Below are 14415 nucleotides of genomic sequence, written 5' to 3'. Positions count from 1 at the left end.
CGCAGACACACGTGTAGCAGAAGTGTCGCTATACCTATAACCACTACACCTACACCGTTACCTTACGTCTTATTTAGATTCGTATAACAAAGTGAACAACAACAGCAACAATCACGACAACAACGATGCGCATAAGTCTGTAAGTGATAGATAATCTTGAAATGAAAATTCCTTTTTTGTCCGTATACTAAAAGACAGTTCGCGTGTTTAATCGATAGGATGAAAACTGTTTTGAACGTCTTGCTTTTTCGATTTTAAACACTGCTTAATCAAACCTAGTTAATCTTACAATTTAATTTTCAATTTAAGTCAACTTAAATTTCAAACGACTTGTTTTTTTTCAAACTTTGCGTTCGCGTCTTATCATCCTAAATTAAGTCATTATGGGGTTTGTTACCTAATAAAGAAGTTTCCAGTTTCTAGGCACCATTTCGTGGCGGTCCCTCGAGGTCCCCATTGTTGCGATAATTTGCGCTCATCTTTAAAACATAAGTTTTGATTGAATATCATATAGCTCTCTAGTCCCTTGCTTGATTAACTTAATTCATAGACCGTTTTGAAGGAAATCAAATGCAGATGCCAGTTTCTTGGATATTCTGGAAACTTCTTTATTCATTCGAGGTAGTGGGGAGACAAACACAAAACTCGTGCAATAGACTCCGGTCAGGTCGGATCTTTTGGGACCGTAAAATGTGTCCGACTTGAGCGATATCGGAGTTGGATGTTATGAATTTCATATTCAAGTGACACAAAAAATATTTCAGCAAACATCCGGACCCGGTTTGCATACTGTTTTGAGTTTAGATTCACCGATTGAAAATGAACTAATCTTAACTCAGAGTTAACTCCAACTCACAACTGTGGAACTGGATCCCGAGTTCTGAACGGTTATCCGAGTTGATCGGATCCGACTCTGACGGGGTCACTGTAATTGAAATGTTGTCATGTCTCATCAGTGTATTTTCACATCTATATATAATCGCACAGTGTATATTGTTTAATCGTGTCGAGCGTTGTGGGTCATTAAATGAAAATATTATCATTATCACGATTATTATTATAATTAGTGAGCAAGGAAGTGCTGCGAAGGTCACTGATCAAGTTCCGTCAGCCCGCGCCGTGATCGCTAACAGGCGCTATTGGTTATTGCTACTCGGACTGGTAGCGATCATCATGGTAACGTTACACACCGCCTACGACACTGAACGGTTACTGTTCTCGAAGCGGGCGCCGGATCATTCTCACGACGATTTCGGACTGCCGTCGAATCCGTCCTCGCTGAACGGGAAAATCATCTACGAATACGCGTTCGACTGGGCTCGCACGGCGCAAGGTCGAATCGCCAGGAATTATTTCCTTCACGCGCAGAAATACGGGTTGGAACCTACACCACCGCCGCCGCCGCCGTCGCCGAAACACTCCCGCACAGAGACGTCGAAAAAAACCCGGCGCGTTTCGCGAGACGAGCTGAAAGACTATCACGACTACCTGGTCGAGTACGCCGATTACCTCGTGCGAGTGAGGAATTACGTGAAAAAACAGGTCGAGCTAATGCAAGAAGATACTCCCGAAGCGAGAGCTCAACTGGCGCAAACTTACAAAGCCGACAAGGCCGTCAAAGACTCCGGTTACGCACCGGCGAGGAAGAAAACCAAGAAAGTATCGGCTAGATCGAGGAGTACGACTAATTCGAGTAGGAAAGTAGATTTCAGTCGTTTGAGCGGTCGACTCGGTATCGGGGGCGATAAATTGTTAGCGAGCGGAAAATTACCACGCAAAGAAAAAGGATCCGAACACGGTACAAGAACGCCGACGAATCGTCGCGATATGCCCGAAATATTACGGAATCGGACTGCTACCAGGCACGACGTAGCCGCGATGGTTTATTTGCTCGATCAGTTCAAGCGAGCGGCTAAATTCGCCGGAGCCGACAAACGCTGGTTTATGTATTCCGGTACGCTGCTCGGTTCGTGGCGCCACCACGGGTTCATACCGTGGGACGACGACGTCGACGTGATGGCCGCCGAAAGCGACAAATTAAACCTATTCCGGCAATTATCGAAACTGGCGCCGAAAATCGAAACCTACGACACGGGCAGCCGGCTGAAACTCGTCCAGAACTCGGCTGAGATCCGTCAAAACGGGACATGGAAGTGGCCGTATTTGGACGTCAAGTTTTATCGGAGCGACGACGAACACTTGTGGCAAATCGATCCGACATCGTCGAACGCGACCAAACATTTAAAATCGGATATTTTCCCTCTTCACAAACGGCCGTTCGAAAGAGCCGCGTACAACGCGCCCCGGGACTCGCTGAAGATCGTCGAACAGATCACCGACAATCCGAACTTGTGCCAGACGAAACCCTATAATAACCGCTACGGTACGCAACAGCCGGTGATCGCCGTCGATTGCGAGCAGTTGAAAACGCGAGTTAATTTCGTGCGTCGCGTCGAAGCGAACGGCGCCTTAAAAGAAATTAAACTGCGTCACGGTAAGGAATCCGGCGCCGTGATAGTGAAAGAGCCGGTGAACTCGATTACGGACCCGTACACGCTGCAGAGACTTGTCTTATGAAACAACAGCTGAAACGAAACGTCTTTGTATAAATACCTTTTATTTTATCAAACAACAAACCATTGAAGTTGACATGCGTAACAACATTTTTCATAGTTCGATTGTAGTTTTTCTCTATATTATTGGCTAAACTATGCTGGCTGAATCGGGCCACGCTGAGATTTTTCAAACATGAAAAATCGAAAAAACAAATTCTATAGCAAAAATTTTTTTTTTTGCGTTTATACTTGTTTTGGCGGGGTGATAGATCCCTAACTCAATCGATGTTTATTGTAATTAAAAGTCATTTCAATCAATAACTCGTAATTTGGTAAGCTTTCGTTCGTACAGGGAAGTATAAGCTGGAAGATATAATACGGATAATGTTATACAATGTTGAGTCGTGCATAAACAACGTTAAATCAAACTACGAATTTACATCAGCGCCTAAGAATGGGCTTAATAAAGGGGTTCCGGTCCTAGTTTCACGAAAAAGTTAAAGCTGAAAGCCCGGGCCCGGTTTTAAACACTGGTATTACCTTTTGCCAGGGGGCTAACTCATTTGATAATGAATTGAGTTAGCCCCGGGTTTTAAGGTAAAACCAGTCTATAAAACCGGCCTTGGATTTCTATCCTCATTAAAAAGCCACGATGATAATGGCAACTAAACTAAAAACATATCTGAGTTAATGTTTTTCGTGAAACTGCAGGCCTCAAAACTAATGATAACCATATACCAAACATCTACGACTATATGTATTGAAATAACCGAATTATTTCCGTGCTGTACTTTCTCTTTTTTTATGCTAAACAAATGAAAAATACTTGTTTCGCGTGAAAGATTATTATAATGGTTTCTATCGAGCGGGCAGCGATGATTTCTGCATTCTGCATGATCTGAATTACGCCGATATTTCTAAAACAGCGCGTACGATATGAATCAAGGCTATATCATTGAATTGTCACGTCATCGTGTCATCGCGGTTCTTAAAATATACGCGCATCTTCCTTAGTGAAACCGATAGTATCATTAATGATTATTATCCGCCCGTACACCGATTTACAAACCGTAAATCGCGAAGCACGAAGCCGTATACGAAGCCAAACGAACATCTAAAAATAACTGGTGGTTTTTGCTCCGATTTTGTTGTTGTTGTTATTGAGAAGGCACATTGATACTTAAAATACGGCACACGCATTCTTCATCTTACACATAAGTTTAATCAAAATGCAGTACTCGAATATCTGATCTTATTTCCGATATATTTGATCAGGAAATTCGACAATCAATCACACTATATAGAAAAATCGCCTGCAACCCGATGGCAGTTTCTCCGTCGAGTTTTCCACAAACCGATCGCGCATTTCTAATCCGAAATGGCGAGGATCCGTTGAATCAGGTAAACAGCGATAGAGGTCGCTGCGGCAATAACGGTGTACTGGCCTCGGCTGTAGTTGGCTTCGTTGCAGCCGTCTTCCTGACAACTAATGTAGCATAAAGTCAAAGCGCGATTTTCCGGGCCAGTTCCCGGTAAACAATCTGTACTCATACTGAGCGGGCTACATCCACGACTCACGCTTAGAAGGGTATCTGAAATGAGAAAGTCGTTGATTATTGTTCGGACATCGGGGCTATGCAGAATCAAGTGTCGAAAAGACGAACGAATTATATGAACAAGTCGTAAGGTAAGACTTATTCGTTGAACCAGCGAATCAGGGAAAGGCAGGACCCACAAAGTAACGAATCATAGCTCAGCATTTTCATTTGAGCCTTAACGATAGCGCCAACGCTTGTGTATATGAAAAACATTCGTGGAACTTGATATTTCAATAACGATATAGCAAACAAAAACTTCGTATTGATGATATGAATCCCTTGATATCATATCACCGATTCTTTCGCGCTAAAACGAGGAGTTCGTACGTCAACGTCTTGTTTTTTATTTACATTTCAACGCACGTCTCTTTCAGGCCACGAAATAGACTCCTCGTTTCGTAATTCTCGTGACTTCACCAGCCTCAACGGGACTTTTCTCTTCGAACCGATACCAAAACATGACTTACCGTTCTCGTCTTTTTCCTCGATGACGATGCAGAATTGATTTTCTTCCGTACAGTTGGTCGGCATGGGCGGATTAAGCTGACAGGAAATATCTTTTTTGGAATCACATTGCGAACACAAAATAGCTTCGGCTGAAAAAAAAAAACCCAGAAATAACAATCGTGGAATGATCAGAGAATGATCAGATGCATTACGTATATTCAAAAATGATTAAGACGGATGACAAATAATAATTCATATCCATTTTGCTAGGATGACTAAAGTACAGAGAACACGCGGCGCTATGCCCAGTCCGCAACGAGTTCAAACGGTTTTTGTAATTAATAAGGACTCTACGTTCGACTGTGGTAATCGAGGATTCCACTTGTGGCAAGCGAGAATCCGCCAGGTTCGCTAGTGTGCATTCAGACAACAACTACCGGATTTCTTCTCAGATTCAATTAAAATCTATCCATAATTTTAGAAATAAGAATGAACAAAAAAAAAGAAAATACCCAAAAATTTGCCATTGTCACCAACATGCGGATTATTTGATTATGATGAAAGTATTTGCCGTAACGGGCTTGTTTCTGGAGCTTGCGTCTGTCTACCGTGTTGCTCCTGCGCCTGCTGTAAAGTGCTCGACTCGATTGCAGATTAATCTGATTGATGGTTAGGATTACGGCGATGGACACGAGGAACGTTCGACTTAAAATACGAGCCAACCCGATCTATCTCTCTCCCCCTCTATCTCTCAACCGTTCTATCGCTCTCACTCCCTCTACGGAAATAATGGATTATACTATAATTCAAGACATTAATTGCTATAATAGCTTTTGCTCGTGGGTTTTTTCCGTTTAATGCAGTAGTTGCACCGGTCGATGCACTCATCAAACAATCTCACTAGGAAGAGATGGAGAGAGAATCTCACTAGGAAGAGATGGAGAGAGAGGAGAGAGGGGGAGAGGGGGAGAGGGGGATAGGGAGGGGGGAGAGGGGGAGAGGGGGAGAGGGGGAGAGGGGGAGAGGGGGAGAGGGGGAGAGGGGGAGAGGGGGAGAGAGGGAGAGAGGGAGAGAGGGAGAGAGGGAGAGAGGGATGGAAAGTGGGAGAGAGGAACTGTAGAGCGAATCCCACAATGATAAGGAAAAAGTCCGAAAATGTAACTTTGATATAGTAGATAGATGTATAAAATATATTAAAGGGAAGCAAACTTCTCAAAGTTACATTTTCGGACTTTTTCCTTATCATTGTGGGATTCTCTCTACATCGCGTCAACACGGATATAGTGTTCTATCAATCGTGAGATAGGAACTATTTCTGGATAATTCTTGGTATCAAGGAATATGGGATGATCACCAATGAGAAATGATCGGGTATTTCAGATACGATGTTTGCCGGAGTCTTCCTTCTTTAACATCGGGGCCAAGTTCCACGGTTGTGAGTACAGTTAACTCTGAGTTAAAGTTAGTTCATTTTCAATGAGTTAGCTCAGAGTTAAATCTTACCTCAGAACTGTGGAACTGGTATCACCAGTAAATACCTCATGCATCATCAACCTAATGAAAATTACTCTGTCCACAATATGTCGATGTTTAGCGAGGCGGTCAAATTTTCTCGTTGAAGCGCTTCACCGCAAAATGATGTCAACAAACATCATCAATCGTCTGCTAAAGATGATATACCCCGCATCCATCGCGTGGCCACCGCCGCCGCCGCCGTCGCTGATGATTGGTTTCATACCGCGAGTTAATACCAGAAATAAACTTCGGCAAAACCGTCGCCGTGTACTTCGGCAAAACCGGGCAAACATTTTACGTGAAACAATGCGCGTATGTTTGCTCGGAAATGATGGCGGTATACTACACATCCTGTGCGCGGCGAGAATTCTATCGGGTTTTTGACGAAAGAGGCTCTCCGCACAGCTGCAGACAACACGTTATTCGCGCGAAAAAGGACGACCGAACTCGATGTGAATATAACGAGCGCGATGCTAGTTTCTCTTATGATTGAAGCCAGCCAGACAGACTGCTTTTTCCGCTCGGAAAAACTATAGTATTTCAGCAGGGTATAAACAACAAGGGCAAATTCCTAGTTAAAAACAAGCAGGAAAGCATTGAATATCTTCGAAATGATATAAGATATGATTTTATTTTCATTTCATTATTTCAATTGAATCGGTAATGAATAACAGTAATATTTGCATGGGTGCACTATGAATATACACTCAGTCATTTTCACGACAAGTATATTTCCAAAGATCAGTTCCCAAAAATAGGCTTGTTTGAAAATAGCTCAATAGCATTTTAGTCGAGACGTGATAATCCTCATTTCCGTTGGTTTTTTCTTCGATATAGAATTAGACAGTCAATGGAAAGCAGATTGTTGAGATGTTTGAAAATATTTCCAAAAATCTGTCCTCGGGTTTACACATTCGGGTTGTTCAGTAAACTATTCCATACATCGAACACACGCAAACAGATTTTTCTATAAAGACGTTACAAACTACTGAAAGATCTGAATCTCCGCTGCGGAGAACCGCTTCAATTTCACACACCCCGTGTTCAACACCTGTTTGTCTAAACTCGCTACGGTTTTTGACTTCTACTATCTTAACGAACGATTAATCATCGGTTTCTATTCGCGATTATTCGAGCAGATTTACCACGAGATTTACCGCGGTTCAACGAGGCTATATCAGCAGAGCGGAGTCCGGGTATTCCATCGCAAACCGTCGAACACGTGTTTACGGATTATCGGTGCGAGTTAAGTTTAATCGATGCTATTCAGTATTTTTTTTCGAGTCGTAATTTATCCTTCTGTGATACTTGCGCAACCGCGTAGGCGAGACTGATGAACTATACACAACACCATAGCGTGTCATACGTTTGATAATAGAACGAAATATTACGTGACAGACATTTGTGCGAATGATATTTGTAGATCTTTTAACGATGAAAAGTTTAGAGTTTTTGGATTTTAGCGGTCAAATCGGGTTTCAAGCTATAAATATGATTTGACGTACCACATGTGAACTATATTATGACCTGTAATTCTTAATTCTTTGTAGCCCTTTTTATTTCAATTTCATTGACAATCATGTTGTGACGTTGTATTTTCGAAAATCAATAACCAAATCGAAATTGCAAATTCTATAGCAGCGAAAAACAAGTGAACAGTGAAAAATAACAAGTGAAAAACACCGGACTAAATTGTGTTTGCGTTTATGGACCTTTTTTCGGACATTTTTCGGTGGTATTCGCATTTTGTTTGAATACCGCCAAGCCGGACTCACAATTAGAAAGCACGACATCCTCGATGATAATGAATGTCCATTAAAAGACGTTCAGATGTGGCAGACCTAATGCATCTTAGTAGCCATCATGCCATGTTTCTTTTAGCCGTTTCAACTTGTATAGATCCACGATTTGACGGCTATATCGATCGTTGTCCTTTAGACAGACTTTTACGGGCACAACAGCCACTTCATCGCGAGTCCTTCATTTTGCTTCGAAGAAAACTATTTTTGAACTTGATTTCGGCTCGATATCGCGGCGGTTATTTCGGGATCAGGACAGGAAATATCACTCAGCGACAGCGGTTTTGGCCGTGTATAACGAAGTGCCTAGAAAACGGCTCTAACCTCGGAATATCCCGGCACCGAGTCAAGTATGATGGAAACCGGGAAATATTGATACGTCGATGGCCAATGCTTGTTTTCAGCATGGATTTCAGACTTTTTCATCGAAAAGTAGAATTGAAAAAAATATAAGACGTGACTTTGCGCGAGATGCTACCCGTGTTATAATCTGGCACGCCGTGTATTTTGTATACAAAGGTGGATAAGATACATTACATTACTTCGTTCAAAACAACCAGGAACCAGTTCTAAAGTTCTGAGGTTCCAGTTCCACAGTTCGGAGTTAAAATTTGAACCTGAGTTAACTCATTGAAAATGAACTAATTTTAACTCAGAGTTAACTCTAACTCACAACTGTGGAACTGGGTCCTGAGTTGGGGTTTGACTCAGAGTTAACAAATCGAAATTTAAACGAGCATAACTCTAACTCACAGTGATCTGGATCATAGCGTACACTATATTAATTGACAAGCTACTGCCAGATAATTCCAACGATAGGGTACTAATTGTGATGACGGATTCGTGATTAGCTCGAGGCCATCTTTGTCTCAGCTAAACCAACTAACTTCTAATTATTCACAGATATACAAGTGCGAAAATAACCTCAACCTCGCAAAACTAATTTCGTCTTTTCTAGTGTCTACGTTACATTCTAATGAATCGTCCAGAACGGTTGCTATGGTTTATCAATTCTATTAGTTCGCTGTAATAATCTGATTACTCGACACCGCCGCCGCGGCAAAATCGTCGGCAATACTTATTTGCCCTAACAGTCACGAAGGTGGCCGTATTTCCTTTACAGCAAGAGCAGAAGCGGAATAACTCATGTATTCACTAAAAATTGCTGTGTAATTTGACGTGTATATTGTCAATAAATAATTGTAGATTTATGCGACGGAGTGAGTTTATGAGGAGGAATATAATGGGAAGCTATTCAGGTTTCGGGTGGAACATATTGCGTGTGCAAGAAGAGATATTGGATGGATGGGGATAATAGAGGATATAGGATGAAATAGAGGAGAGGACGGGAATGAAGAGAGGAGATAAGGAGCGAGGGAAACTTAGACGATCTATGCGTTTTTCTTGAGAAAAACACCTAAACCATCCACTTTCTAATCGAGATCCATGCCGTTTAAAATGAATCGCGTTATCTCCGTTCGAGCAGCATATACCGTCGATTTATCTCGGCGTTTGTAAATCGTTCATTATTTCGATAGATCCGAAGGCAAATCCTAAGAACATCGGATATTTTTCGATTTTTTTTCGAACTGTAGTTACTCGAGACGTTGACGGAGAATCTGTTTTACCTCAATGCCACGCATACGCGCGAATGAAATGAAAAAGGTCTGGTGTATAGAGTGGAGAAATTTCTACAGGCATGATTGCTCGTTTTTCGAACGCGAGAGATCAGCGGTCTACGGTTAATGTAGTTAGTAACGTTCTTAGCTCAAGGGTCTGATAAGGAATTTACCTTGAATTACACGCTGCAAGTGACTGGTATGAAAATATAAGTAATAGTTCCAGACAGACTCAGCTCATTACTTACTATAACAACGCTTTTCCTAATATATCCTGGAATGTATGATTAATTTTTCCCGCGCGACCTAAAAAAAACCTGTGTATGCGAGGTTGGTATCTATTTCACTATGATATAATCTTCCGATGCCGTGTTCGCAAAACATTTAATGAACAACGCCGCATAACACCTAATTCTAGAAAATTCAGTGAAATTTGCCTGAATTCTATGAAAAACTTAGGTAAACCTTATTCGTTCTCGTCGGTTTAAGGATTCCAGGTATCCCTACAATATGTAAAAACAGCAACAAATTAAAAAACTTAGCACTCGTCGTCTAAAATCTAAATCACTGAAATCTAAATGGTATCGGTAAATGGCACTGTAACTCAATAAGGTAATTATTTAAGCGTAATTCGTTTTTTACGATTCGACGTTTTTCATTGAAGGCGCTTTTCGAATATACTTTGAGGCGGGAAGAACCGTAGATTTCCCATGTATAACTAGGCTACCATGTCAAAGAGCAGTTCCTTTTATGGTTAGATAAGTGCTTTATAAAGCACACTCACTTTTTATAATGTAAATTTTGGAATGTATAATAAAAAGAAAAGCTAAATTTCATCGGTACTTTGCATCTCCCCTCCATTACCAACTAAAAGCGTCTCCATTTGCTTTAATTTAGATGCTTAATTTGGACCATTCACAATATGATGTAATACCCTCCGTTAATTCTCCAATTCTATCGCTTTCTATTTTAAGACTTGTGAAATGTTTTCGATATACGTTTTTGAAGAACCCAATTTCGCTGCTCGTTAAAAGAGTTAACACGACGAAGTTCAACAGATACTAATTTAGACCATCTCGCTCTTTCGCTATATAGAGACTCCTTAGAGATTCTTTTTCTCAGAAAAACGACATACGCGTTTCAGTTTCTGAGGCACAAAGGATATATATATATATATATATATATATATATATATATATATATAATTAAATGAGCTATCCTATCCGGATATCTAATACGTCAACGCTCGAGATCTTGGAGGGAATTCCGAGAAAGAGTAACCTTTAACCAGAGACAACGACGAAACTGTACGTCCTTTGTCTATTCTTAGGTATGAACCGTTCACGAGAGACAGTGGTGAGACAGGGTAAGATGAGTAGAGAGGGGAGAGGAGATAGGGAGAGAGGGTGAGAAGAGTAGAGGGGAGGGAAGACGAGATGAGGAGAGTGCGAGAAGAGCAGAGGGGTCAAAAAGTGGCCAATCGGAAGAGCGCAATAACCACGTTATAAGAAAGCCGTGACTCCTCGAGTCCAGGAGGTCAGTTCCATCTAGACCTATCGAGATGTTATACATGGTGAAATGCAATCAAAACGTAATTACAACTTGCCACAAACACTGAGCGTCTAGACTCGTCAGACATAACACTGACATTACCTTAACTAACTTAGATTGAATAACCATAAAAGTCATTTCATTTTCAAATGGCTAAGTAAGATTTGATTCATGTTGGTCTCATTGGAATATGAGATTTATTGTGTTGACGCTGCTTTTAAGGTTTCAGTTTTAAACATAATCATCATGTGGCGAAGCAGAATAATTTCCCATCGAGAATGAAGTCTACTTATATAAACCCGTTATAACATTTCTCTTCATTAGATCTTCGACGAACAAAGGAAAGCGATGTACGTGTTGTATTCATCAAATTACAACATGTCTTTCGTCGCTTTTAATCGTGTTCTCTTACACCCATCTCGTGTTCATATATAGCTGAGAACTAGACATAATCGAGTCTTCTAGAAATTTCATCCCAATCTCCTGATAAAATGCTTAGAATATGAAGCGAAGGTGGACATTAAGTAATCCAAAACATGACTTTAGATGATTTTCTTTTGATGCGACGTTTAAAATATGCGGTCCTTGGTGGTTACACGTCGTCACTGTTCTCTAATTAGAATATGCAATAAAAAAAACCCCAAGAATCACCGTCAAATATCTGCATTTCATTTCCTTTAAAATGATGAATAAATCAAGTTTTTCAAGCGTGGGGTTGTAGAGCTAATTGGGATTTAATCTTAATATATGTTTCAAAAATAAGTGGGAATAAACGCAACAATTGGGACCTCGAGGGACCACCACAAAATGGCGCTAGAAACCGGAAACTTCTTTATTAAGTTCGAAGCGAATGTGAGAATTTCTTAAATGATTGTTTGATTGATTAATGGTTTTCTTTTTCGTTGCAAAACCCGGATTGAATTGCAAAATAGGGTCGTTATGTAAGATGGAAACCGATTACTTATTTCCAATCCGTAACTGATTCCGGCGAACAATACTCGACACTTTTGGAGTAAACATTCTCAGCGCAACCAGTCCTGAATTTTAAAACGACAATTTCTATTGATACTTCGTTTTAATCCACTTATAGCCCGTTTCGAAAGCCGGATCGCGAGTCGTACAGATGTCTGTACTGATAGCATTTATTGCAAGATCAATCAATTCATTTCTACGAAAAGTCGACGCCCGGTTTCATGGACTGATGTTAATTTTAACCCTTTAAGTTGATACCAGTCTATGAAACCGGTCTGTGTGCATATCATGTCTTGGAACACACGACACATGCTATAAAACGTAGAACTATGTTTTTACGGACTTTTTTTGCAAAGAAATGTATCGTAAGTCAGGTAACACTTTCAAATATTGTTTTTTGACCACAATCCTCGAAATCTAAAAATGCGTTAGAGGTAAGACTGTGCTTTCTGGATTGACTAAAAAGAACTAGGAACTTGAGCCAACGCCTCGATACTGATGTGGGAACTGTGTATACGCAGCGAAGAAGATCTATCAGAAATCTACAGGTATCTATCAGATTCGACAGAAGATATCGAGCCCTTGATAAAGAAAGTCCGTGGCAACAAATTTAGAATATATATCTGCAAAATTTTGGAAAACTTACATTTCTAATTTTTGTTTTGAATCTCGTATTATTTATCAAGAAATGACTTTCAATAAATGCGAGGACCGCGGAAAAATGTGTTTCGCTACAATGCGATCGAATGTCGCCACTAAACGCTGTAGTCGACTGACTGCACCCGATGTTTCACAAAATTAGATATGACTTTTTCGTTGAAGATTTCGAAATTTACAGAAAATCTACGATATTGAACTTATTAAAATTGAAAACTTACTCGTTACGATCAGAAATACGACTGAAACGACGATAAACAAAATGTAGGTCCAAATTCTATCCATCTTCTTCTGTTAGATTTTTCGCCGAAGTTCCACATGAGCAGTATGCGCCTATATATAATCTATATTGTAGACACGTCGGGGAACGATGATAAAAGCTCACTGCTGCAACCTGGCGTTTCTATGTATCCTCGAAACTATATGTACGAATTAGCCCTGGCAAGTGTATGCCACCGTGCGATTAGACAGACTGGTGTGGAGTCAGAATTAACAGCGTGCTCGCAAATTCATCGCCTTTCCGTAGTGAGTGCGTAGCAACGTTTTGAAAGAGAGAGAGAGTGTTGTGAGTGATTACGGTCGGTACAAATAGTAGATCGGCGTCAACTGCGATATGTATTCGAAAGGAAAAGACGGGTGTTGGTCGTCGGCCTTGAGACCGCCCTATGAGCGTGCGACGCGATTCTCCGCAACCGCTGCAAGAGACGGTCGCGGCGTCGTAAATACCGGTTGAGCTACAAGCTGCCTTGCGACTGCAAGCGACAATTAACAGGGGTAGGGGTGAGGGGGGGGGAGGAGTTGCTTGCGTGGCCAGCAGTTCCTAAGGTCGACCTACGCATACTAGGCGTATTTAGCTTTTCGGAGAAAAGGGGTGCGCTACTTTGGTCACTACTTCTCGGGATGCTCGGAAATAATGCATTTTGGGTGCGTTTAGAGCACTTTCCTAGTTGAAATTACGAATGAAATATTTATTCACAATTTCACCACTTTCCAACAGAAAGTCTCGGAGAAAATTCCAAGGCCACTCGCCCGAAAAAAGGGGGTGCACTCGCCCTCGCGCCCCCGGATCCGCCAGAGAGCAGTGCGCCAGTGCATTTACGACGGATGAAACGTTTACTGATACCCTCTCTAATACCAGCAACTGATGCAGTCTGATGTTCATAAATACGCCACTGATTTCTAATTCGCGTGATATACACTACGTTGTCCGTCGTGTTTTCATTTATTTATTGTCATTTTAACCATTGACCGGGATGTATTTTATCTCCAGAGATACGATAAACAAGCATTACGTCTAGAGAACCTAATCATCTATGTATATATCAAATTAAATGCACCATTATGACGTGTGTCGTGTATCATGGAACAATTAATAAGGCAATTATGCTTATTCATCGCATAATTATCTGTTTTTCGAGGTAACATTTAACTTTGTAGCTTTTTAATGTATCTTTTAAAGTACAAAACATGCATAATCATGTTCCATTTTACGCGTATGTTAAAAATAAAGATAAAATGGATCACTGAGCCTCCATTCGAGTATTAAGGCCCTATATATAGTCCATTTTCCGTTCTCTTCTTCATATAAACAAATATTATAAAAGGACTTGTTCAAAAACAACATCATCCCGGCAGGGATTCGAATCTGATGGCATCGCTACACTCAGCCACGTCACGAACATCCACCACACTGGACCGCGTG

The 14415-nt window shown here is 41.0% G+C and overlaps 2 protein-coding genes across 2 annotated transcripts; one reads left to right on the top strand and one right to left on the bottom strand.

Moving 5' to 3' along the window:
• Positions 1-343: 343 nt before the first annotated feature.
• On the top strand, positions 344-2621 carry LOC141903645 (uncharacterized). Its single transcript, XM_074791855.1, has one exon. The coding sequence runs from the start codon at positions 937-939 to the stop codon at positions 2575-2577; it is 1641 nt and encodes a 546-aa protein (XP_074647956.1). The 5' UTR covers positions 344-936; the 3' UTR covers positions 2578-2621.
• On the bottom strand, positions 2601-13396 carry LOC141903646 (U-scoloptoxin(05)-Er3a-like). Its single transcript, XM_074791856.1, has 3 exons — positions 12935-13396; positions 4621-4749; positions 2601-4147 (listed from the first exon to the last, which is right to left on the bottom strand). Exons 1-3 carry the CDS (start codon positions 12996-12998, stop codon positions 3924-3926), a joined length of 417 nt encoding a protein of 138 aa, XP_074647957.1. The 5' UTR covers positions 12999-13396; the 3' UTR covers positions 2601-3923.
• Between the last annotated feature and the right edge of the window lie 1019 nt (positions 13397-14415).

Source organism: Tubulanus polymorphus, chromosome 4 (genome assembly GCF_964204645.1).
Source record: "Tubulanus polymorphus chromosome 4, tnTubPoly1.2, whole genome shotgun sequence".
In the NCBI taxonomy this organism is placed as follows: Eukaryota; Metazoa; Nemertea; class Palaeonemertea; order Tubulaniformes; family Tubulanidae; genus Tubulanus; species Tubulanus polymorphus.
This window is presented reverse-complemented; position numbering and strand designations above follow the sequence as displayed.

What these genes read in the sequence shown, in the direction of transcription:
- LOC141903645 (XM_074791855.1), top strand. Translation starts at nt 937, where the DNA reads ATGTTGTCATGTCTCATCAGTGTATTTTCACATCTATATATAATCGCA.
- LOC141903646 (XM_074791856.1), bottom strand. Translation starts at nt 12,998, where the DNA reads ATGGATAGAATTTGGACCTACATTTTGTTTATCGTCGTTTCAGTCGTA. An exon ending in CGTATTTCTGATCGTAACGA is followed by an intron (nt 4,750 to 12,934) that starts GTAAGTTTTCAA and finishes TTTTTTTTTCAG; the next exon opens with CCGAAGCTATTTTGTGTTCG. An exon ending in CGAGGAAAAAGACGAGAACG is followed by an intron (nt 4,148 to 4,620) that starts GTAAGTCATGTT and finishes TTCTCATTTCAG; the next exon opens with ATACCCTTCTAAGCGTGAGT.